The sequence below is a fragment of the Cuculus canorus genome, chromosome Z (assembly GCF_017976375.1).
Source record: "Cuculus canorus isolate bCucCan1 chromosome Z, bCucCan1.pri, whole genome shotgun sequence".
Lineage (NCBI taxonomy): Eukaryota > Metazoa > Chordata > Aves > Cuculiformes > Cuculidae > Cuculus > Cuculus canorus.
Window position 1 is genome coordinate 55,336,297 of NC_071441.1, and position 26,042 is coordinate 55,362,338.

General features: G+C 40.2%; 1 protein-coding gene across 1 annotated transcript in view; it reads left to right on the top strand.

Annotated features, from left to right (window-relative positions):
• ACOT12 (acyl-CoA thioesterase 12) overlaps positions 1–26,042 on the top strand; it is a 33,162-nt gene continuing 7,120 nt past the window's right edge. The window contains exons 1-11 of the mRNA XM_054054814.1: positions 1–416; positions 1,684–1,748; positions 2,844–2,913; positions 7,347–7,407; positions 8,422–8,523; positions 10,154–10,286; positions 12,146–12,296; positions 19,267–19,386; positions 22,573–22,723; positions 25,024–25,079; positions 25,463–25,523. Coding sequence (XP_053910789.1) covers positions 1–416; positions 1,684–1,748; positions 2,844–2,913; positions 7,347–7,407; positions 8,422–8,523; positions 10,154–10,286; positions 12,146–12,296; positions 19,267–19,386; positions 22,573–22,723; positions 25,024–25,079; positions 25,463–25,523 — 1,386 coding nt within the window. The remainder of the gene's footprint in view (positions 417–1,683; positions 1,749–2,843; positions 2,914–7,346; positions 7,408–8,421; positions 8,524–10,153; positions 10,287–12,145; positions 12,297–19,266; positions 19,387–22,572; positions 22,724–25,023; positions 25,080–25,462; positions 25,524–26,042) is intronic.

Below are 26,042 nucleotides of genomic sequence, written 5' to 3' on the forward strand. Positions count from 1 at the left end.
ATGGCCGCCAGGGCCGCTCGGCGCAGAGCGATGGGCTCGTTCCGCTCCTGCCACACCGTCCTGCCCGGCCGCGGCGCCGAGCTGAGCGCAGGGCGGCTGCTGCGCTGGATGGACGCCACCGCCTGCCTCGCAGGTACCGCGGGCACCGGGGCGGGCGTCACGGGGCTCCGTGCCCGGCCTCGGGATGGACTGGGGTTTGTCTGCCGGTTATGGGATGTCCCGGTGACTCCTGGTGTAGGGACATCCCGGTGTTTGCCGGTTAGGGGATGTGCTTGTGTTTATTTTCCTTTTACAGGACATCCCAGTGTTTGTTTGCCGGTGCCAGGACACCCCGGTGTCTCCTGGTGGCGAGGCATCATGGTGTTTGTTTCCCAGTTTCAGGTCATCCCGGTGTTTGTTGGTTTCATGACATCCCGGTATTTGCTGGTTACAGGACATCCCACTCTTTCCTAGTTTCAGAACATTCCGGTGTTTTCTGGTTACAGGACATCCCGGTGTTTGTTGGCTAGAGGATTATCCTGGTGTTTGGTGGTTACAGGACATCCCGATATTTGCTGGTTAGAAGATGTCCCGATGTTTGCTGGTGGGGGTACACCCCGCTGTTTACTTGCCTTTTACAGGATACCCTGGTGCTTCCCAGTGTCAGGACACTCTAGTGTTTGTTTGCCAGTTACAGGACATCCCAGTGTTTGCCAGTGGTGGGGGAGAAGGAGGTGGAATTTTGGCCCTATGAAGCTGGGGGAGGAAGGGTCCCAAGGGAATATTTGAGCCCGGGGAGGGGGAGTGTGCAAAATTTGGGAGTTCAGATGAGGAACAGTCATCCAGAGAGTGAGAAAGTATGAATATAAGAATATTGGTGCATTTGGGGAGGAAAAAACCCAACCCACAAACCAAACCACACCAACGCACTGTGTCTGGTGTAACTCTGCTTTGAAAACTTTTAGAATCTCCTCAGCTAATTTCTGGAAGTGAAAGCTGCATCTAAAGCACCAAGAAAACCTTGCCATCTCTGCTGTCGCTGAACTCCATTTCCAAGTACAGCTGCATACATTAGCAGCCCATAATGAGCCTTGTGGAGAACAGCAAGTATATTTGGGCAACTCATGTCTGGATGGTGTCCCTGTGCGATGGGGTGACCGTGGTGCGCTCGCTGCGTAGGCATGTGCCACATTCGGTGCAGCTTTACATAATCCACTCTTCATATATAGAAAGAGTTGGGATCCTGGAGAACATGTCCCACACAATAACCTAAAACCTACCTAGCATGTAGCAACTTCCCAATATGATCAATTTTATTTTATTTTTTTAAATCTATTCTGACACAAAAGAGTTGTGTGATTTTAGCACTTCAGTGATTTACCCTGTAACAGTGCTCTTTGTGGACAGCCTTCTCACTCAGGTTCTCAGCAGCACCCGAACTTGAGTCCCTACTCTGAAGTGGCAGAGCAATTTTGAACACATTTCCTTGTTTTGCTTCTTGTGTCACAGCAAAGTCAGGCAGAGATTTGTTTGCCTTTACCATCTTTCAGCCACATTAGTGCCAGCTGGTGTGGTTGCAAGTGCTTGGGCTTTGCACCTTCTTCATGTCACATCCTGCAGCTTTAGACGTGATCTGCCTGGTTGGCGACTTCCTCATGTTTGAGACTATTTATGACTATCACCATCTTGTTTTACCTGTCACAGTGGTGACCTCAGCCTCTTAGTCATTACTAACCTCTTCCCTCTCATCACAGTTTGCTGTGGTCATGGTAAGTGACTTCATGTGGTTTTCCCTGTGTTTTCGAAGGGACCTCCTTAGATACTGATGAAAGTTGTGCACCATCCTCTCTCTAATTCCTCCAAGCTTTTTCTTGCAATGCTCACTAAAAAGATTGGTTTGCTTGGCAGTGAGATCTCTTGCCTTTTGGATACTGCTGTTTACTGGGTTTCCTGCTAGTCCTCTCTTTTGCCTCTGGGAAAACTTTCTGTAGCAGGGGTTCCGTGTGTTTATACAGCTCCTAATGTGGTGATCTGACCTGTGACATGGAATTCAAGATGCTATGGTCAAATAAGTAACAAATGACAATAACTTGCTGTAAAAACACAACTATTGGGCTATTGAGTATTAAAAGTAAAGAAAGTGTTTATCTTTTCCAGATTAACTTTCGTAATTAATACAAATAAGGCACATTTTTTTTGTAATTAAATGCATCCTAGGGACATGAAGAAGACAGTTCAAATTTTGGTGAATATATTTTACAATAAGTAAATACTTGGGTTTGATTCTTTTTTTTTTTTTGAAATCTTGTTTGTATTTGTTTTTATTTAATTTTTGCATTTTTAGTACAGCACTGAGGACATGTACTTGCCTGCTTTGCACTGCTGTGACCACATGAATCAGCCAGTCGGTCTTTTTCCTGTGTCTGAGAATCCTCAACTAATATAAAACTTCCACACTGGTTTGACATAGCCACATTCATGGCAACGTCTTTTGAGGGACATTGTTGACATTTGTGTAAGCTTCATAATACTTTCTGACTCTTGTCCTGCAACGTGCTTGTTAGCTCTCTCTTACCAGAGTGTTCATTTCTAGAGAAAGACCTTAAGCAGAGCTTTTAACTGAGTAGGATCATTGTCATCATCTAATCTCATCTCCTGAAGTTACTCTAATCTTATGATAAATATTAACTTCAATTTTCTTTGGCCGCTTTTTTTTCTAAGGCATCCACTGCAGACTTGCATTAGGGTGATCAAAAAAAGAACTGGGATCTGCTATGTTTCATCTCTACTTGTCATGCAGAAGGATATCGGTGAATAGCTTGCTGCAGATGCGATGTGATTGTGTCTATGTGTCTCTATTGAAGCTGAGAAACATGCTGGTGTGTCTTGTGTGACAGCATCTATGGATGACATACAGTTTGAAGAGGCTGCCAGGTACGGAAACAGCTAACAACAGTCAAATGTTTTCATTGTAGAGATTCTTATTTGGCAGAGATAAACTAGGGCACTGTAAAATCTGAACCCTCTGGAGTCACATGGTTAAGTCTCAAAATTGCTGTTTTCTATCTGTGATACCCTGACCCACCTAAGAAATGGATTAATTTCCCAGGTCAACAATAAACTGTAGCTACTTTGACTTGGCCGCCTAGATACCAGGTGAGAAAGTGATGGCCCACTGATCTTTGGTCCTAGTTAAAGGAATTAACTGCAGGCCATTACTTATCTCTGTTAAGTAGTTTATACACACCTGTAACAGTTATTGTGTGGATTTTTTATTGTTGCAAGTGCTCTTTCAGTTTATTTCATACCATTGCTTCCTTTCAGCTCTTTTAAAAGAAATGCATTGCAACAAAGCAGAAATGTTTTGCATTTTGATCACCAAATGTTGACCAACCCTACAAGATAATACAGGGCTTAATTTGAATGGAGCAACACTGTCTGTCAGATGTACAGCTGATGTCAGTTCAAAACTGACACTTTTTACACAAGTAAAGATGCCTGTATAATCACTGACACTTTACACACAAGTGTAAAAGTAAGCATCCACTCACACTTCTAAACAGCTTTTTAGTGGTTGTTAGGTTGAGGACTAGAACCAGTGACAAAGAAGTGAACGTGGTCTGAAGTCTAGAACTGAGAGAGAATTTCTTGGCCTGTTTTACAAAATTAAAGTGTTTGTTCTGCTTGTAGTTGTTCTGTGTTTTAAATTTTGTCCTTAGCAAAATGTCCTTTCTGTGAAAACTGCAGTCAAAGAGTCCTAGAAATGAAGTCAAGATAATGTTTTTCTTCCAGGCATAACAATTCAGAATTCAGAACATTTTTTTTTTCTCTTGTTTCTGAGAGCAGAACGGAGCTTCTAAAATATAATGAAAATACTTACAAATATGTTTGCAAATATGTATCCTGTTCTCCTCCCACTTGTGGTGCCAAGGTTTCATTTTTAACAAGAAGTTAGGGTACAAGCCCAGTAACTGTGAAGTGGTTTCAGTAATTATTTTTCCGCCTTAGGTCACCCCTAACATCCTATATGTAGCCTACTGTGTAATTTCTCGATTCTGCTAGTTCTTGTTGATTATACAGGCATCTTGCATAAATTAGAGAGCTCTTTTATCTCGGTCTAGTAAATTAAAAAAGTGTTGGTAAGTTACCTGCTGTAAGGTTTCATTTACCTAGCTCAGGTTACCAAATGTTCTGTAAGGATTAACTCTTCTGTGCATATTTCTTTTCAGTTGACATGGAAACAGACAAATCTGTATATTGCAAACCTCAGTTTTATGCCATGAGAACAAATAAATCTCTCTTCCTTGTCTTTTAATATGAGCTAAGTTGTACTAAGAAAATCTGATTTTATATTGCGGGTTTTTTGAGTGTTCCATATGTGAACCATATTCAGTTCATTCTTATGTATTTCGAAAGCTTTCTGCTGGTTAAAAGTGGAATTGTGGTGTTCTGCGACTTCTGCCCTTACATATCTGTTTAAATGCCCTAAGCTGATTAGCTTTCTGGGATAAATAAATCAGTTTGTCCAAAGTCAGAATACATGATAAAAGGTAAAATATTTCATTTTGAAACAGCTCCTGAAAGCTGTTTCCCTATAATACTGTCTGTCCATCTAAGTTCTTCTATCTTTATTTTCTGATGTGGCCACAGACCCTAGAGGACTACACTTTTCTGCAGTGAACTGTGAATCCAGCTGCATAGACTGCTTGGAGCACCAGAGCAGATGCCAGTCAGCCAGATAGAAATTCTAATGTCTGTGAAGTCCAGCCTCGCCTTAAGGTGGGACTGATGTCTTAGGCTGAGTCAGATCACATCCAGCTTTTTTCTGTTGTTCCTAACCCTTCAGTTTCGACAAAGGTGGACAGACTCAGGCTTGCCTCTCTCAACCCCTCCTGAGCAACATTCACGCACAGAGGAAGAGAGGTCACCAGGAATGTGTCACTGACAGAGGTGAAATAAACAGTCTTTGCAAAGAAGAATAGCGCTCTGCCAGTAAGCCTGAGGTAGAGACCTCTTGTAGGCCATGCTGAGACCTCATAGACAATCCAGCCTCATGATATTCTCAGCAGGGACTGTGATGTCTTCTGCAAACATCTGTAGAGACTCAAGTCTCCGTCTTTTTAACACTCAGTATCAGTATGTTGAATCATAGCGGTTATCTCAGTGATGTGTCTTCTTTCACCTTGTACTTGTCATGGCTTCTACTGCTGCTTTACTGTAATCCTCTTGGGAGTTTTAAGATGTATAGAGTCTTCAGAGGTGTTTCAGGGTACTTGGCTGATTTCTTTCCCTAAGCTTTCTAAAGACTTTTTATAAGACCATAATGATAACTTCTTTTCCAAGCTTGAACACCACTATTTCGTTACTGTTCTGAATACATTCTCCTTTTTGTAAATGAGCTGTGCTTCCCTTAGCTGTGCAGTTTAGAACTATTACGTTATGATTGTGCTTTTTCTTTACAGTGAATGATAGAAAAACTCCTTCAGAATATCTTCTTCAAAAAGTAATAAGGGTTGTGTATCTGCAGATGGTCTTAATTCTTTCAACTATTTCCCCCCCATCTACTCAAAGGCTTCCACTTGGGTTCTTGCCACTTGGGTTCTTGAATGTGAATAAGAGAAGGTTTCTGTGCAGTTGGTTGTTCCTGTCTGATACTGTAAAAGAGTAGGTTCCCTGTTCCCCATTCTAGTGTTTGGTAGCAATTCATTTGAAGTTCTGGCACTGAGAGAAAGAATTTGAATGTCAAGACCCTATTCATTAAATCAGGAAGAAATTATAAAGATTTTTTTTTTTTAATATAAACTGGGTTCATAACTGTGCCAAATCCATAGCTGTAAATGCCTATTTCATAGGTACTGAGGTGGTCTCAGTTACATTTTGCAGTCTCAGATGCAGTGAGATGACTTTTGCTCGTTCTGATCTTTAGCCGTTGTAAGTCAGTTTAAATTCCAGGTCAGTGGCCTGATGCCCAGTTATTTTGGCTGTGGTTCTAACTTAACCAGGCACATGATGTCCTTTTACTGCTTTGCTTCTTAAAACTTTAGGGGAAACTACCTTCTTTCCACCCTTTCAGCGTTGTGTTCTGTTTAGGATGTTAAGGGTTTGAAAACAAGGGTTAGAAGGGTTACATGTTTATCAACATGTAACAGGTACTTTGGAAGTTCTAGAAGGAAAGAAATTACTTTTTCATTTAAATTTGGTTCTGTATAGGTGAAAAGATGTAATTCTGTTCAGGCATTCTGTGTAGTAGAGTAGTTGTTCAGGGGTACACTGTTAGGACAGAAGGGACAGCCCTGTTCTTGGCCAAAACTTGAAAAGGTAGTTCTTTCCTCATCCTTCAAAGGTGTCAAAGAATACCTTTTCGTCTTGGGATTATTTCCTCATGTGCATGTGTCTGTATGCTAGGGAATGCACTTAGAGTGTATCTTGTGTATGTTTGCAGCTGGATATACTCAATGATTTGGTGTAACTTACAGCAAGATCTGTTGTGAGTGCAAAAGCAGAATATAGACCAAAATTTCTTGGGGTCTGCTAAGAGAAATGCAAGAATATGATAACTATATATATAAAATTTACCTAGATATTATTGATAGTTGATTATGATAAATAGAGTATTGTATGAAGAGTATGATCAGGACAATTGTTGGGAATTAATCTGTATGAAAGCTACAAGAATACTGTTCAATTTTACCATGTGCAGACCCAGTCCAGCTGAATCAACAGATTGTGTAAGAAATGTTAGACTTAGAACACAAGCATTAGATGTTTATGACCAGAGGAGGAACATGACTTGTTGAGGCATCACTTCAGACGGAGAACCGAAACAAGACAGCCAAGATGAATTGTCAAGGTGGACTTTTGTGAACTTTTGAGTTCATGAAGAATAAAGAACTAGGAGCATATGGAAGAACACCAAGAACTTTTCAAAGAAAATACTTATTGTATAATGCTATATAAATATCTGATGATTTTATGTGGGCATTTGCTGGGCATTTGCCACTCACTGAGGTGGTGTCTCAACTCTGAGTTGTGAATAAAGCAAGCCTAGAGTTACCTGCTGCCTGGTAAAAATCCTTTAACGGGGACCTGTAACACATCTGAGGTCATTCAGATATCAGCAAGGAAGAGGGGTGCTAGTATTAAGCTTATGCAGTTTTTGAGTGACTAAAATTGTTATTGAACTTGAGTGAAGTCTGACCGATGAATATCAGTGCTAAACTGTTTTCACTGCCTTTTCAGTATGGAATGGAAAACACAAGTGATTACTGAGATTTTCCTCACTACTGCTAGGAACACCTAGAAGGGCAGGTTCAAACTCTTATGAAGCTGCATAGGTATGTAGCATAACATGTTATCCTTCTTAACAGGGTTGGTCAGATTATTACCATCAAAGCAAAGGTGAACAGAGCGTTCAAAACCAGCACGGAGGTAAGAGATCATCACTGTTATTCCTGATGATATTTAACAAATAGAAAAGAGGTGAGAGGAGCAGAGGTAGGCAACATGCATCCTGTCTTCTGTGTTCCAAAAGGAGCTTTGTCCAGATATCTAAACAGCCTAATGAAACTCCAGTTTCATAATGAGTGTTACAATTGCATGTTTCCTGTAAAGCAATCCATGTGAAAATAAAAACTGGACCTTGGAGACTTAAAATCTTTGACAGGTACAATGGGATAGGTGGTGTTCATCCAGTTCAAAGCTGTTGACCTCTAAGCAGTCTTTAGGTCAGAGCTTGGATCCACTAAGTAGGTAGAGTTCTAGGTATTTTTGAAACTTCTGATCTGATAATATTTGTCAGGCACATACATGGTCTTACTTTTCACATTGTAACAAGCATGCAGTGCGTTGCCCAATCACTTACTTGAAATTAGAATTATGCATTAAGGGTACTTTTCTCTGTATTGTGCCTGAGTCCATTTCCTATTAATATTAATAGGACTGATGCATCTCACAGATAATGTATTCCAAAAGGTTCTGAAAATTAGAAAAAAATCAGAAGCTTTGATGCATGTCAGGCCTGTCTCGCAGGATCAAATACAGTGTTAAATTGTCAAGCATTTAATTGTGTTTTATATGTTTATACAGACTTTTTTGCTTATACAGATCTTAGAGAGATTCATATGGGGACTCCAAATGGCACACAAGTAAATGGAAAGGGGTATCCATAGAACTAAACCTAAGCATCTTTCCTATTTTTATTTTACCCTACAAGTGATGCTAAACATACATACACTGTTGTACTAAAGAACTTTTCAGAGCTCAGTGAATATTGTGATCGTTTTATGTGTTCAGAGATGTATCAGTGAGAGCAGAGCAGGTTTTTTACCTCTTTTCCTTTAGGATTTTAGGGGCTGCATGTGAATAATTTGATAAACACTGCAGCATTTTGTCTCAGCTCAACTGACAATGATGTAAATACCTTTTTTGTCTCCTTCCTTGTAGGTTGGCATCAAGATTACGGTGTGGGATGTTTTGACTAATGTTGAAAAAATTGTGAGTCTGGCGTATGCAACACATGTAGCCAAACCAGCTGGTGCTGGAGAGGTATTCTTTCTGTTTTCTTCTATGTTACTCAGACTGAGTTTCTATGAAATAACCAAAGTCTTCTGGTTGTGAAACACAGGAGGGTGTTCATACCTGATTATCCTGATCAGTAATGAGAAAACAGCATGAAGTCCAGACTATACAGAGAAATTGGGTTTTTCCACATCTCTGCTCTGAAGCTGTTAGGCTTTTTTTTATTGTTTCCACTTTCTGTTGGATATTTGCTAGTAACAGAAATTGTGTTTTTGACAGTATTGACAGAGACAGGCATTGGAAGAGAGATCCCTGTGAGTCTGCTCGGACTCCTTTTCAGAAACGGATCTGCATAGATCTTGAAACCTGGAAGGGTATTGGAGGTGAAGTTGCTTTATCCTGCATGCCATCTTTTGAGGAGTTTATTCAAACATTACTATTCAGATATAAGACATCATTTTTAAGCTAGCTTTCAATCTAAGTTAATTCCTTCACATTTATGTTTTTCATGTCAATATTGTTTTTCCTCCCCAGTGCTTGGCTCCCTGGAGGTATTTAGAAATCAGTCATGGCACTGTTTGGTGCTCACACTGCCCTTTGAAACAGGTGTAGCTCTTCCAAAGTTTATACATGGGAAAGGCCAAACGTTCCTCAGATCCTCTTAATAAACTCCCTCTGTATGTAGTATTCTACTTTCTTGAACGTAAGTGACTAGAATTATGTATGTGACCTTCCTGTCTCATTGAACATGTTACGACAGTGCATCTTTCTTTTAAACATCCACTGCAGATTGGCATGGAGTAGTAATCCCATGAACAATTAATGTATATGAATGATTTCTCCTTTCTGTTCTGCAATGATATATTGCAAGATGCTGAAAAAAGAGATCTGAACAGTTTTACCAAAACTAAAGTCCAACTTGTCTCTGAAAGATTAATGGCTAAATTGGTTAACCTGAAATACTAAAATAGTATAAAGCAAGGATTGTTTAATACTGGTTCTATATCGTGTCCATGGCATCAACCTGTTGAACTTTTGCCCAGATATCCAGAGAGGTTAATTCAGGGTTAAATTGGTGGTGATTAACTAAGATTAAACGTAAGACAGGAATGGCCTAGAGGGAGTTTGAGACTTCAGTTCAAATTACATCACAAATGAATTTCTGCTAGACTTTAGAGAACATTTTTTCAAATCCATTTTTTGGAAGTTGTGCAGAGAGCAACAGTGTGAACTCACCCTCTTAATCTCTTAGCTGGGCCACCTAGGAAGCTCTTGAGGAGGGACAGAAAGGAGACAAGGAAGCTGCAAGAAGGTTTGAGTAAACACTTAAAAGACTGAGTAACATTAGCAGCATCACTGCAGAACACAAAATTTTTTTTCTTCAGTGCTTGTGCATTATTTTAAGTTTTCTTTCTGTTCTGAGGCCGAGCTTGTAGACAAACCACATAAGTGACTGATCGTTGGCACATTATTCTGAAAGGATAATGCAGAATCTCTTGAACTTTAACTCTGTGCTTGTTTACATTAATAGAACTTGTCATCTTGGACCGCTGATAGTGAAAGGTTGTAGAAAATGCTGATGCTGTTTTAAGTTCAAAGTGCACTTTGTTATGATTGTGGTATTCAGGTTTGTGGTTTTTTTTTTTCATTTGCATAGATTCAATTAGAACCTGTAGAGCTTTTGTCTGCAGAAGACGACCTGGAGCACACTCCGGCTATTGAGAGAAGAAGAATCCGACTGGGCTATGAACAGGTCTTTCAAAACCTAATGCAGGAGAGTAATAAGGAAGGTGATTACTGCAGTAATGGAACAAATCATTTGTGGGCAGCTACAAGGGAGGAAAAATCAGACAAAACATCTGAGTAGAGTCCCTTGAGGTTGCAGTATCCTGTAGAAAAGCATGTGCTATATTTATGAGTTCTTTTCTAATAGAGTGATACTTCTTTGTCTTTCAGAAATTAGAGATTTAAAAATGCAGGTTTGAAGGCCAAGCATACATTAAACAGATATGAAATGCAGATCTTGACATAGGTTATATGTATAAGGTTTAACAGTTCACATGGAACTTCGCCATACAGTGATAAAGTCTTATGGCTGTAGTTGTGTTGTGGATAGGAGGATAAAATTCATTCAGGTTTATGGCTATGTCTTTGCAAGAAAGCACTAAGAACTATGCGCTGTCAAATCATTCCCAACAAGCAGGAGAGACTCCATTACGTGGAGTTCAAAACCGGTAAAAAAGATTGAAGTTCCTCATAACCAAAGTAGAAACCTCATAGCCAAAGTAGAAAAATTGAGCCAAGAAACTATAAAGGTCCGTCTTTATTTCTAAAGGTAATGTCTGTTCCTAAAGACAGTTGTGCTCAAAAGTTGCGGTGTTCCCCTGCAAAGAAATTGCAGGAAATACACTGGAATTTGGAAAATCTGAGCTGTAACTCCATGTATAAACAACAGTCATTATGTTGAGGAAAGATGAAATCTGTTGTAAATATAAATTCTAAACTTAACTATTTAATAAGGCTGTATAGAAGTGAAGAGACTTGAAGGCAAACAAGTTATTTGTCTTCATGGCAACTGTCTTATAGAAGACAGCTTAATACCATGAAAGACAAATCAGAGGTTGATGGTTTACACTGCATTACCTGGAAACTTCCTTGAAAGATCTTATCTTTGTTCTGCTCTAATTCACCTCCTAAAGGAGACGAAACAAGCAAAATAGCAGAAAGAGAGAAGAAAATATTGCATGTAAAGGCTGTCAGGTAGCAAAATAGGTATAAATCATAGCCACAAGATGAAGTTTGTCTTCTCAGTGGATCTTATGGAACAACTGAAGTAGGTCCAAAGTGCAAGCTAGTGGAACGTGTCCACATTTTTATATAACCATAAAGTTAGTTAATTATGGCAAAAGTAAAAAATACAATTCAGGACAAGAAGCTTCTAGCAAAGATATGCAGTTTTAAAATGACTGACATAATTTCATGCCTAAATCTGTTCTTGCAAAATGTAACTGAAAAAAACAAAGATTAGAATGAGGATGTGTGGCTAAACACTTGAAAGTGGAAGTGCTCAGATAATTGAAGATGGTTACTGGATGAGATCATATTTCTCTTTTGTGTGTTCTGTGTTTTCTGCCGTAATCACAAGATTAGTAACATGTTATGAAACAACAATGTCATGCTCTAACCTTAATTAGATACATTTGCATGGGTGCCGGTCATTCATGGTGGTCAAAGCCTACAAAAGGCATTTGAATAAGTGATAAATTGCTCTGACCACATCTGATAGAGATGATGCATAGCAACCATGCAGAGGCAGTTTGCTGCCTGCATTCACAGCTAGCCAGCTTTCACAGTAACTGCTTCTGACACAGCTTCTTTGAAGGATGTAGTCAGGGCTGGGAAGGATCACTGTGCTGTGATAGACTGTGGGTTGCGCCGTCCCCTGCCTTTCACATTTTTTGGAAGAACAACAAACCTTTAGCCTCTTGCTTTCCTTGCAAAGAATAGAGCTCTTCTGTGTCTTTCTTTTTTAATTCTTTCCATTGTGTCTGAAGCAAATTGCACACTTCAATAGCTGGATGTATTTTCTTCTTGGCTATCAGAATTACCAGCTTATATAGTTCATTAATACATTGCTACCATATTTCAGATACGTTTGAAGAGGAAGATGCAGTTTCAACTGACCTTACTCATGTACAGAGTGTTGAGCTTGTCCAGCCTGCCCATGCAAACCATGACGGAAACACTTCTGGTGGCCAGGTCATGGCTTGGATGGAGGCAGTAGCAAGTATTTCAGCAAGGTAATTTTCTACATCATAGTTTTTGCATATGGTTCTAAATGGATTTGTTCTATGAAAAATACAGACCCAAACCTTTGTGACTTCTCTTTCTCCTCGGACTGCAGTAGGCCTCTGAACTATTTGTGCGGTACATCTCCCATAGCACGCTACACCACTGTGGAAGTCAAAGATTATCCTTTTTCTGTTCCACATGCAGACCCTGAGGCAAAAGAGGCTGTGTTATCCTCCTGAAACTGCAGAAAATCAGTATTTGAAATAGGAATAGAAATCTGGCCTCCTTGTGGTTGTTGCAGTGTTTTAAATGCAGAGTTAGTCATCAAGTCAGGATAAAATTGATGCTGACCCTGTATGAAATGATACTCCAAACATTAGCTGGCAGATCCTTATGCCGCTAGAAAGAATAAGTCAGAAAAGAAGAATCGTAAGGAACAGGTTCTGTTTTGTTTGTGTGCACACAGAATGGATGCATAACCTTCATCAGGTTATTTAACTATTCTGTGTCTTTGGGTCCCATATCCTGTGAGTTGTAATATTTTTAGCAGTTTAAAGGACTCTTTCCAGTAGGTAATAGAAGGACTTGGGGGTCCTGGTTGATGAGAAGCTCGACATGAGCCAGCAATGTGCTCTTGCACCCCAGAAGGCCAATCGCATCCTGAGCTGCATCAAAAGAAGCATGGCCAGCAGGTAGAGGGAAGTGATTCTGCCCCTCTATTCTTCTCTTGTGAGACCTCCTCTGGAGTATTGTGTCCAGTTCTGGAATCCTCAACAGAAGAAGGATATAGAGCTGTTGGAACGGGTCCAGAGGAGGGCTACAAAGATGATCAGAGGGCTGGAGCACCTTCCCTATGAGGACAGGCTGAGAGAGTTGAGTTTGTTCAGCCTGGAGAAAAGAAGGTTCTCAGGAGACCTTATAGTGACCTTCCAGTACCAGAAAGAGGCCAAAAGAAGGCTGGGAAGGGACTTTTCACAAAGGCCTGTAGTGATAGGACTAGGGTCAATAAGTATAAACTGAGAAGGGCAGATTTAGACTAGACTTAAGGAAGAATTTCTTCACAATGAGGGTGGTGAGGCACTGGCACAGATTGCCCATGAAGCTGTGACTGCCCCATCCCTAGAGGTTGGATGGGGCCTTAGGCAGCCTGATCTAGTCTGATGTCCCTGCCCATGGCAGGGAGATTGGAACTAGATGATCTTAAATGTCCCTTCCAAGCCAAACTATTCTGTGATTGTATGATTCTCTTGCACGGATTGCCTCCTTTTTTTCATGATATAAACTATAAGGTCATCTATCATTATTTTTAATGCTGATTTGCATATTAGGTGCAAACCTTTCCAGATGAGATCTGTATTTATAGTTAGCTGCAACTAGCAGATCAAAAGGTGAGCGCATTGAAAAATATAGTTTTGCTGAAAAGATTGCTCAGGTATTTTCAGCTGCCAGTAGTTAAAACGGGTACAGGTTGAATTATTCGTAAATAAACCCTCAAACAAGTCAGTACCCAGAGTATTTAGCTACCCAATGGATTTATGACTATGTTGGTACGTCACAGCTGTTTACCTAATCCTTCGTCTACCTCTTTAGCTTCTGAATTCTTTCACATGATTACTGAAAAGTGTTGTGTTACTGGACCCTGTTAGGCTTTTGATTTTAATAAAGATTCTCAGCACAGAAGGAATTAAGCAATAGTACAGATTTTTATTCTTATCCCTTAAAGGGTGCAAAAGAAAAACATTTACCCCCCAAAAGACATATATGCGGAATATTTAGTGACCTAAATTATTGAGCATCATCTGTAAAGGTGCACGTAATTGTTGCATGATGATTATTCTCATCAGCCTAAAGCATGAAAGCAATTGAGTGAAAAAAATCCTTGTGTTATGTAAAATGATTGATGCCTGTGAGCCATAATAAGCAATGGTGGTCTCACAGTAGTGATGTTAAGCAGCAGAACAAATGAGTGCAGCCTGCTGATTGTGCAATGTCTTCATCATTATCAGTTGCTGTAACCCTGAGTAAGTAAATGATGTAATTATTGGGGTGTCTGTATGATCTATTTCTCAAAGAAACAAAGAATAATGTTGAGAATACAACGAAGTTGCCTTTGGCACCTACTGACTTAGCCATAGTACCTACAGCCCTCGGTATTTCTCCTTGTTGTAATTTGTGCTCTGCAGGACATCCAGAAGGATTATTAAAGGAAAGAGGTTAGAAATCATGATTCAAAGTATAACTGATTAAAAAACATTCAGGAGAGCAGACGGGGAGAGATAGGATGAAAGGCTAGGCCTTATGTATACAATGCATGACAGCAGCATCACTACAACTTCACTAGATTTCTTTATCATTCTTACAGGCTGGGCTTCATCCAGGAATTGATGAGTTTAATGGTCTGATTAATATATTAAGAAATTCAATTAAATGCTAATAAGAGAGCAAAACTGCTGTAAAATGTCATTGGGTCTATACACAAATGACATTTCCTATGTATTCCATGAGAACCTTCCTTTATGGAAAGTGAATGAGCAGCCATGATTTGCAAGTTGAATTTCAAGACACCAGTTTGCATCTATGGTGATCCAGATCATCAGCTGCATTGAGTAACGAGTGCTGAAAATCAATGAAAATCATTATGTGACTAAAGTAAATTTGCAGTAGGAGCTGCAATGTAGCATTACGAAGCTTGCCCTTAGTTTCAGCTGTGCTTATATCCATATCAGAGCCAGATCAAGTATCCCAGTATTGCATTGTAGATGGCAGTGTGCACATATGACAAATAGCTTATGAAACATAATCTCATTTTCAAAAGGACATCCAGCACTTAGGAACTGTAGACTTCCTGAAATCCAGACGACCTTCCTTGTTTCACTTTTTCGCTTCTGGTCAATATAAGTTCACCTCCTGAACTCACTCTTGCAACTATAAGTCCTAAAATCAAAAGGTTTTCCAAATACATGTGAATATCTTATAACACAAGCTATATATTTATATTATTGTCAATTTAAATAGTGGAAATTTCCTTAAAAATGGGAAAATGGAAAAGAAAAGTATGTTTCTTTGCTGTATCACATATTCTCTGCACCAGCCTTTCAGTTTTTAAAGGCAGAACTTTGAGACAGGAACTCTGTCTCCCTGTGTATCGAAAACATTTAGCACTGGCTCCTGCTTTTAGCTGACAAACATATTAGATTTCTTCTTCTTTTTGTAAGATGGTAGCATGCATATAAGGTGGCTTTATCAATCCCAAGGAATACTACTTTCTCTCTGTTACTCATTTAGATCACACTATTCTTTCTCATTAGACTGTAATTGCTTTATAATTATTTTAACTATGCTGGGACAATAAGTCTTGATGGAACAGTATCTTAAAAGCAGCACTGAGAATTCCAAAAAACATCCCCTTACTTGATTTTTATTACTTCTCACCTCCTCCTGCTGTATGTATCACGAAAGGTCACAATAAAAGAAAGAAAAAGGAAGTATTAAAGAATTTGAGTCAGGATGATTACCCACATCTCCGTGTAACAATCTATCCTCTCCAGAAAAGCTACATGAAAAAGAACATATTTTACTGGGTGCATTCGATACATTCGGGGGGGGGGGGGGAAGTAGATTTTCTGCATTACGTTCCTCTTAATTGATTTCTTCCTCCAAATTCATATGCAGACACTGACACCTCATTTAGCAAAGCAGGTATCCAAGAACTAAGTGTAGAAGCTAGGGGAAAGGAAAATATTACAAGGCCTTCACAAGGGTAGTTCCAGCTTTACTTTCTAGTGTTTTCTGCTTTCTTCTGTATGATTTCACAAGTAATTCCTGACTGCAACTCAAAACCTACTTATTTGAAAAGGATGAGTCCTTTTTAGCCATACTCCTTTGTACTCATGCTGTGTACAGTGTTTCGGGACCTGACAGGACTTGTGATCTTGTGGGGGACCCATGCTGGAGCAGTCTTCGTAAAGGCTTGTGAGGATAGGACCAGGGGCAATGGGTATAAACTGGAGAAGGACAGATATAGGCTAGACATTAGGAAGAACTTCTTCACCTTGAGAGTGGTGAGACACTGGAACAGGTTGCCCAGGGAGGTTGTGGCTGTCCCATCCCTGGAGGTATTCAAGGCCAGGTTGGATGGGACTTTGAGCAGCCTGATCTTGTGGTATGGCCCTGCCCATGGCAGGGGGATTGGAACTAGGTGATCTTTAAAGTCTCTTCCAACCCTAACTATACTATGATACTAAGATACTATGATAATAGATGTTCAGGTAATAAGTGCAAAGTATTTTTGTGACAGTGTCTGGCATGACTTATTAGAATGGCCTAGACATATAAGCATTTAATTTCTCTTCCTCTGGAATCAAACCGTTGTTTTTTCCCCCTCCTTGTTCTTGGACTCTGTACAAAGCTTCTTTGTAAGCAACACTTGAGGTTAATTTTGAATTCTCCTTGCATACCAAGTGACCTAATTCACTGCAGGGATGTTAGATATGTTTTCACTTTTTAACTTTAATAATTAAATGACTTCCCCATTCATTATTCATGTAGTTTTGATTTGTAGCCGGTAGTTGTACTGATAACAACCGATTTTCTGTAGTGGTTGGATAAACAGCTTGCTTTAGTTACATTAGAATGCACTGACCTTACCCCAGTGTGTGATTTCATTGGCTTCAAAGGGATTGTATCAGGTTTTTGCCCTAATATGACCCAAAATATTTACCTGTTTTCATTTGATAAATTTTACCTAGTGAGAGTCACATTTAGGTTTTAGAAAAGATGGAAAACAACATCAAACCCAGTACTGAAAAAGTTTCCTTTGAAATAATGAATGTCAAATGTGATTTGCTATGTTGAAAATTTCAAGAATAATAGCTAGTAACAGAAGCGTTTTGAAAACAGAGTTTTTGTAGTTTATGCTTGAGAAATAGCGAGTATCACTACAAATGTTTTATGGGGCCACTCAGAGCTGACCTCTGAAGGTGCCAGTTAAGAGTTGCTGTGGACAAAAACTCTGATGGAGGGAGAGAAGAGGAGGGATAATGCTTGACAAAGAAGTTTCTAATGGTATTTTACAAGTACTTCACCTTCCTTCCCCTCTCTGCCACCTGCCCCTGCTTTTCTCGCTGGACAGTAAATAAAAATCTTGCAGGCAGGAATAAAGCCATTTGAATATCACTAATATTAGTTTGAACTGCATCTGTACTTTCTTACACTTGCAGTAAAAGCATTCAAGGCATAGATTTTTTTGCTAAAGTTGAATATTTAGGCCAAATATGTGGTTTGTTCCTGTCTTAATTTCAATAATACTGTGTTTGCATCTTTATAGTGAACATCGTTAATAAGATCAGATTATTCTTAATGAAATTATAAAGTCATTTGAATGTATTAGTCTGTTAAAAAGATGTGCCAGTCAGTTAATCAGCTACAGATAATTGTGTGTGTACTGGTACATAAGTTTGCAGAGTTCAGTTGAGTTGAAAGCTAGGAATGCTACAAAGCTGTGTTTTCAAGTTTAAAACCTGCACAAAGAAATATCTATTTTCGGCTGTGCATATGAGTTTTTTATTGAGGACAGAGCATGTTTTTTCAAAGTATGAAGCAAAATGGCTTTACTGTATGTTGTTCCCCATTAATGTGATGCACAGGGATCCCAGTAAAGAGTGGGGCTTTGACTACGTTTAGAACTGCAGAAGAAATCTAATTTTTCCTCCCTCCAGAGAGCTTGAAAACTAGATCTCAATTTCACACAGCTTTAGTCTGTATCTGTACAGCAGATTTTTTTCTGGAATGTCTGTCAAGGTCAGAGAAGTGTTGTTTGAATTCCCTGGTGTGGATGACACAGTATTGGCAGAACTTTTCCATTAGCAGTGTAGCTGGGTTTGATCAGATGTGTACCTGTTTGTCTACTATCCTGGTCCAAAGTGCAGCTTTGCTAGTGTTCTAGTGGAGAGGATACTCACCTGGCACAGACAATATTCTGTACTAGACTAGCAGAATTTTAGCAGAGTGGGTGAAGCCTATTTCACAAGCAGTTCAAAAAAATCCAGTAGGACAATGCAGCTGAACATGACTACATCTAGCTGAACACAGTACAAGGTCAGGTCTGAAATAATAAGAGACAGGGAAGTTGGATGCACTGTGCAAATGGAAGGAAACAAGGGAATAGAATTAGTAATATTTGTGTGTTTGAAATATAGTGTTGTGCCCTTAGCTTTTGAAATTTAGCCAGCCAGTTCTGTGTTTCTGAATTGATCAGTGATCAGTTCAACATCTTTCTAGCCCTTTGTATATGCAAAGATGAGTTTCTTAGCTCAGCATTGGTAGTGAACTGCATATAATTCGGTAAACCACACCAAATTAAAAAAAGAAAACAAACCCCCACTATGCATTAGACAGCTGTATGAGTAGCTTTTTATTCTATTTCAAATAACACTAGCAGAAACCATCTGACAAAGAGGTTTTAAAGTACCAGTATTAAAAAGAATAGATAGATTGACATTGCTTTGCTTGAACACTGTTTCTGGTGCTCAACCTTTCTACTCAGGTTTATTTTAGTTATTTAAAGGCTTTGTGATCTAGTATTTTTACATACTGAGCAATATTCTACTCCCCATGCAGTCATATAGAAATTAATGGAACCACGAAGTAAGTGGTTACTCTCTAGGTAAGGGATTCATGGTCTGGCTCCAAAAGAAGGTAATATCAAGCAGTGAGAATTAATTAGTCGGTGTTTGTAAAGTGTGTTGAAAATGAAACAGCATGACACGAGTGGTATCATTATGTTTGAAGCTCGTATTATATGCTCTTGTAGCTGAACATGTTAACTGTATTTCAGTGGGTTGTGGAATAAATTAGTGCAATATAGTTATCTTCTAGATTGTGCAAACCTTGTTGTTCTAATCACTACCCACTTAAAACCTAACATAGGAGGTTGCTTAACAGAACTGTAAATTTGCTCTCTCTTCCTTTGTTTTTCAGCCGCCTTTGTCATTCATATCCAATATTGAAATCAGTCAATATGTTTAAATTCTGGGGACCATCTGTCGTGGGTGACCGCCTTGTCTTCAATGCAATTGTGAACAATACATTTCAGAATAGGTAAATGTCCTAATCTAGTTTTCCTTGACTTTTCCAGCACTAACCTTAACTGTGTCTTTCAAGTTTTAGCTATCAGTAGAATGCCTGTTATTGAAGGGTTTATGTTTCAGCTGGAGCTTGAGGGATATATCTGTCTGTCTATGTGTGCCTCTTTTTACTTTTCTCAGTTTTGAGAAAGAATTATTCTCTGACTTTCAGTTTAAAGATCCTTTGTAACCAGATGCCAATCCTTCATTCTCAGACTATAAATATCACTCTGAAATTCAGGGATTTTCAAGGGATGAGTTGGCCCTACAGCTTTGCTTCTTCAGAAGGCTCCAGCTTGCTGCTAGGATCTTCCTGTCTTGGTGTATGTTGACAGATGCGGGTTTTATTTCTTTTTGGTTACTGGCAAAATTCATATTTTGTTCTGTTTATTTATTCCTAGTGTTGGTTTGGGTGTATGCACGGGTGAGTCTCGGCAGATGCTGTTTGGAATTAGTGGTTACAACCTGTGCTGAAATTCTATGTTTAGTTGAGTATGCAGTCACTATAAGCATGAAACATAGACTGTGGCACACTGAATGCCTGCTCCTGGAATTTAGTGGTGTAGCTGTTGACTAGATCATCTTTGTCACCCTCCTCTGGACACATTCCAACAGTTCCATATCCTTCTTATATTGGGGATTCCAGAACTGGACACAGGACACCAGGTGGAGTCTCACAAGAGAGGAATAGAGGGGCAGAATCCATGATCTTCCCAGGCACAGAGGTGAGGCTGACAGTTTGGTAGTTCCCAGGGTCATCTTTTCTACCCTTTTTAAAAATGGGCACAGTGTTGCCCTTCTTCCGGTCACCACAGACTTCTGACTGCCATGACCTTTCAAATATCATGGAGAGTGGCTTGGCAACCACATCGGCCAGTTCCCTCAGGACTCTGGGATGCATCTCATGAGGTCCCATAGGATTACTTATGTTGAGATTCCGCAGGTGGTCATGAATCTGATCTTCCTCTACAGTGGGAGGGGCTTTACCCCCCCCCGCCCCCCCCCCCCCCGGCCCTCCTCTTGTTCTCCATTGACCCAGGAGGGGTGAGAAGAGCGATTGTCTGTGAAGACTGAGGGAAAAATGCTGTTGAGTACTGCAGCCTGTTCCTCGTCTGTCGATACAGGGTCACTGTTTTCATTCATCAGTTGGGGTACACTTTCTTTAACTTTCCTTTTCTGATTGATGTACCTGTAGAAGCCCTTCTTGTTAGTCTTCGCTTCCATTGCCAAGTTCAGCTCCAGCTGCGCCTTGGCCTTCTTGACCCCATCTCTGTGTGACAAGGCAGCATCCTTATCCTCTTTCCAGGTTCCCTGTCCCTGCTTGCACTGCCTGTGCAGTTCCCTCTTGCTCTTCAGTTTGATCAGCAGGTCTCGACTCAGCCAATCTGGTCACTTCCCTTTCCTGCCTGATTTCCTGTATCTGGGGACTGAGTGGTCTTGTACTCTGTGGAACACATCCCTAAATGTTTTCCAGCTCTGTTCTGCTCCGTTATCCCTGAGGACTGCATCCCAAGGGGTCCTACAGACTAACTCTTTGAAGAGCTGGAAGTGCTTTCCTAAAATTTAGGGCCTTGACTATACTTGTCTGTCCCATATCCCTCAGGACCTTCAACTCCACCAGTGCATGATCACTGCAGCTCAGGCTTGCCAACCTCCAGTTGAGTGAAACTTCCCTGGTCAGTCAGGACTGCTGGTAGATGATGGAAAGGGGTTTGGTGAGCACATCTGCCAGCTTCCTTAATGCCCTTGGGTGGAACCCATTTGGCCCCATGGACTTGTGAATGTCTAATTGGTGGAGCAGATCTCTAAACATTTCTGCTTGGATCACTGGGGCTTTGCTCTGCTCCCCCTCCCTGTCTGCTGTCTTAGGAAGTTGAGTACCCAGGGAACATCTTACCTTCCTGTTAAAGACAGAGGCAAAGAAGGCATTAAGTACCTCAGCCTTATCCTCATCCTTTTGCACTATTGTTCCCTCCTGCACCCAGCAGAAAATGGAGATTTTCCTTGGCCGTCTTTTTGATAGGTTTGCAGAAATTTTATCTTTCACAGAACTGGCTGATCTAAGTTCTGTTTGGGCTTTAGACCTTCTGATTTTCTCTCTGCATAATCTCACTTCATTCCTGTAGTCCTCCTGAGATGCCTGTCCCTTCCTCTAAAGCTCATATTTTTTCCTCTTTTTTTCTGAGACCCACACAGATCTCTCTGCTTAGCCAAGCCAGTTTTCTTCCCTGCTTGCTCATTTTCAGCGCATGGGAACAGCTTGCTCTTATGCCACCAGGATTTCCTTCTTGAAGAGCATCCAGCCCTCTTGGGCTCCTTAGGACTGTCTACCAAGGAACTTTATCAACCAGCCTTCTAAACAGTCCAAAGTCTGCCCACTAGAAGTCCAAGGTGACATTCCAGACCCCCCTTCTTACTTCTCCTAGAACTGAGAATTCTGTCATTTCTTAATCGCTATGCCCCAGGCATCCACCAACTGTGACATCTCCCACGAGGCCTTCTCTGCCTCATGGAGAATGACTGTCCTCTAACATTTGGCAAAATGTGGCACGTGTCAACTAGGCTGTCTCCTCATTTACAGGAACAGCGCTGTGGGCCACAGACCTTCTGGTTATGCTAGGGGGCTGACACAAGTTGCACTGAGTCCAGTAAGAGGATATATTCAGAAGTTTCAAGAGGTGTAGCAAGACAAGCCACTAGAAGGCTGAAGCTAAAGTAAACCCTCCTCCAAAGTTTGTGGGCAGGACAAATGTTATCCCAGCATTGCTGTTTTATGGCCATTTTCTCTGTAGCTATATTTGGTCCACACAGAAGCCTGGCAGGTCATGAATTGCCTTCAGACTATGCTTCTAATGAATGTCTAATCAATAGCATCCAGTTCACTTTTGCTGTTTGTTCTCACAGTATGCCTACTGGTGTGCATATTTTGCTATTTGGCTCAATTTTCACTCATTTTATTAATGATATTTATCTAGTGTCACCTTTATTTTATTTCTGAAATGTGTCTGTCGAGACTGGGTAATTTATTTTGTATGCCACAGAGGTATTTGAATTAAGCTTCCTGCGCACAGGAGGGTGTACAGCAGCCCCTTGTAGGGTGTCTCAGGGTTGCTTCTGCATCACTTGTAGTAGTTCAATAATTAATTTAAACTCATTTCAGTGTGGAGGTTGGTGTCCGTGTTGAGGCTTATAACTGTGAAGAATGGATCAAGGACCAAGCACGGTATATTAACAGCGCATTTCTCATTTTTACCGCTGTAAATGACAACGGAGAGCTGCTCACCTTCCCCAGAATCAAGCCTACTACAAAGGTCAGCTTTCATTCTGAGGACTAGGCTGAATGCATACATGAGGTTATGTGGTACTGTTAGAACGGTTCCAGAGGAGGGCTACAAAAATGATCAGAGGGCTGGAGCACCTTCTCTACAAGGACAGGCTGAGAGAGTTGGGGTTGTTCAGCCTGGAGAAGAGAAGGCTCTGAGAAGATCTTATAGCGACCTTCCAGTACCTGAAGGGCCTACAAGAAAGCTGGGGAGGGACTGTTTACAGAGGCTTGGAAGTGGTAGGACTGGAGGGAATGGGTATAAACTGGAGAGGAGCAAATTCAGGCTAGAGGTAAGGAAGAATTTCTTCACGATGAGAGTGGTGAGGCACTGGCACAGGTTGCCCAGGGAAGTTGTGGCTTCCCCGTCCCTGGAGGTGTTCAAGGCCAGGTTGGATGGGGCCTTGGGCAGCCTGATCCAGTGGGAGATATCCCTGCCCATGGCAGGGTGTTGGAACTGGATGATCTTAAAGATCCCTTCCAACCCAAACTATTCTATGATTCTATGATTCTATATTCTATGGTACAACCCAGCACACTGCATGTCACGCAGACAGCTACCATAACCCTGCTGGGAAAGCAAGGTCTAAACAAGACTGTGCAATGAAATAAATTTTCTTACAGAAGACCTCTAAATGAAATGTGTGCTTTTCTGTGAGGGATTTGTCATTGTTGACTTCAGTCTTCCAAACCTGAGATATGTATTAGAGGGTAGTCATCATTACAAATTCTGTAAAGGAAGAATCTGCTCTTTGCAGATTTTTGCACCTGCCTCTGTCTGTCTTGTGCAATCTTCACTGACCAGAAGCTGCCCAGATAGCAGAAAAATGACTGAAACTCTTCAGTGTTCAATGAATAAAGTTATTTTTACAAACCCTTAATGAAGATGAGAAATAGTTAATAGAGAAGTCTGTAGGAATCAAATCCCATTACATGGATAGGCTTTCTTATTCCTTTGACTTGGCGATCTTGGTGTGTGTTTCCTTCAGAGTGGTTCCTGAAGCACTTGGGGTAGTTTGAATGCTATTGTTGAATTAATTGTTGTGATGTCAACTGTCATTAACCTTACTGCTCCAATTATGAGATTTTTAGAGAGCCAGCATAGACAGAAATTAAATGATTATTTAACATCGATGAACTTAGATTTTCTAGGATGGCAACTGGACAGGTGAATCAATCAAGGTGTCCTATATACTAGGTGAGGCAACAAGATTCACTGCTACCCATTACAGGCTGTACAAGAGGGAAAATGGACTCTTCCTTATTAAAGAAAAAACAAGTAATCAAACAACAACAAAAAAAAAACAAGCCAAAACCAAACCCAAAATACAATTACCCCACAAAAAACATGGCAGCTTAGCTTCTGTCAGGAAAACAGTGCTCGCCTTAAACACCTGCCTAGAGGGACATCCAGAAGCTAAGCATCAAGATAGGAACACGTACATCCTTCAGAATCAAGCAAACAAATATTGGAAAATTAGTATGTGCTTAATGTACTTTAAACTTTCAGTGGTCGTTTGACAGAAAGTGATAGCTGATATGGCAGTGCTCTACAAAACAGGCAAGAGAAGCCTTCAAAAATATGATGCAGTTCTTTGTTTAAAGAAGGCTGAGATCTGGAAATTCTTATCCTGGAAGCTACATCAGTTCTTAAAAGCAGAGAAAAAGAAGCTTTTTTCAAAGCGGCATACTCTTCCAGATAATAAGTCCTATTGACTTTTAATGCAGTTTAGTGTGGTGTATGCTTTTGTGTCACATCCGTGCTTCAAAAAAAACCCCGAACAAACTCCACCCTGGCAGACAAACAGTAAGGGAAGCGAAAGACCTGCTGCCTTGAAGGGCAGATCACACCATTTGCACGGTGCTTGCTCTGTCTTAGATCCATGTGTGCTAAAATAGGAATTCTTCTGCACTTCCTTCGTTCTTTGACCATCAGATGACAGTGAACTGGATAAATAGTTCAATTGGTGGGTGGCACATTTATAAAGAAGAGAATGTGTGTGGTGTACTGCTCAGGAGCCACTGGTTTAGGACCAGAAAGTGCTAGGAGTGTGCTGCTGCAATAGAACTCTTTTATTGGAGTGTTTTTGCGAGCTTAAGGGAATATTGTCAAGTTAAAAATGAATTGCTGACTCGGGTTAATCTAGGAAAAGTCTGTAAACTAAAATTGTTTTTTGTTTGTAATACATCTCTGGTATTTGTCCATCTTTAATAAATAGTTTTTAGTTGCTTTTAGAGAGTGTCCTAAAATACTTAGATGTTTTACCATCTGGTTTGGTTTTTGTGAAGGATGGTATGAGACTATACCAGGGAGCTATTGCCACAAGGAGAATTCGACTAGCCAGGTATGGTTGGGTTACAGTGAAAACTTGGTTTTGAAAACTTAACTTTAATATATCTTATAAAAAAGTGATCACTTGCTAGGTAGTAGAAGTCTCCTCAAACCTAACTATTGTGTTTCTTAACTTTATAAATAATATTGCCTGAGTTGAATTGAAATTATTGGACGCTGCTCATCTCAGAAGGACTTTGCTTATTCTGTTTTCCCGTCTTTCTTGGCAAGAAAAAGGAGTTATTGCAAAACTGTCTTGTGACCAAAAATTGATAAAATGTCTGTAAGTGAATTAGAAGACACTTAAACCTATAGAAGTGATTATTTCAGTCATATATTGAAGGAAGTGTAAAGAACCAATTCATGCTATTGTGTTTCTTTTAAAATTTGTTTTAGAAAATGCATGGTGTCTGCTAAAGAAGACAAACCTTCTGATCTCTGGGAGAGAAGCAACCAGGTAGTCTGTAGATTGTGTCCTGCTGGCTGCTTGCACTGAGTGGTGTACTTGTACACATTTTCTGGGTGTGTAAAATAGTTGTATGGTCTGTATCTGTTTCCAAAGTGCTCCTGCTGTACTTAAGCATTATGATAATCATGGAAGAATGGATAAATGTGTAATAAGAAGAGTGTTGTTCTTATTTGTGATAAAAGAGAGTTGATGATTTAAGAGTAAGTTTCATACAAAACGTAAAAATGTCATTAAGACTCAAGCAGCCAAGCTGTAAGGTCTCCTGCAGATTTATATCTCAGCGTCCTCAGCTTTCAAAAAGCTGAATTCTTCTGTTGAGGTGTTAGTTTGTAGGGTTTTTTTCCTTTACATAGCCACCGACTTTATTAAAAATTGATATGAGACCATTTAGTAAATGGCAATAGTGGGGGAAGAGACACGGCATTACCAGCAGAGATATGAATGGTGAAAAAGTGTAAGCTTTGTTTCTATGGGAAAAAATATACATTCATTCCTAGATACTCTGCA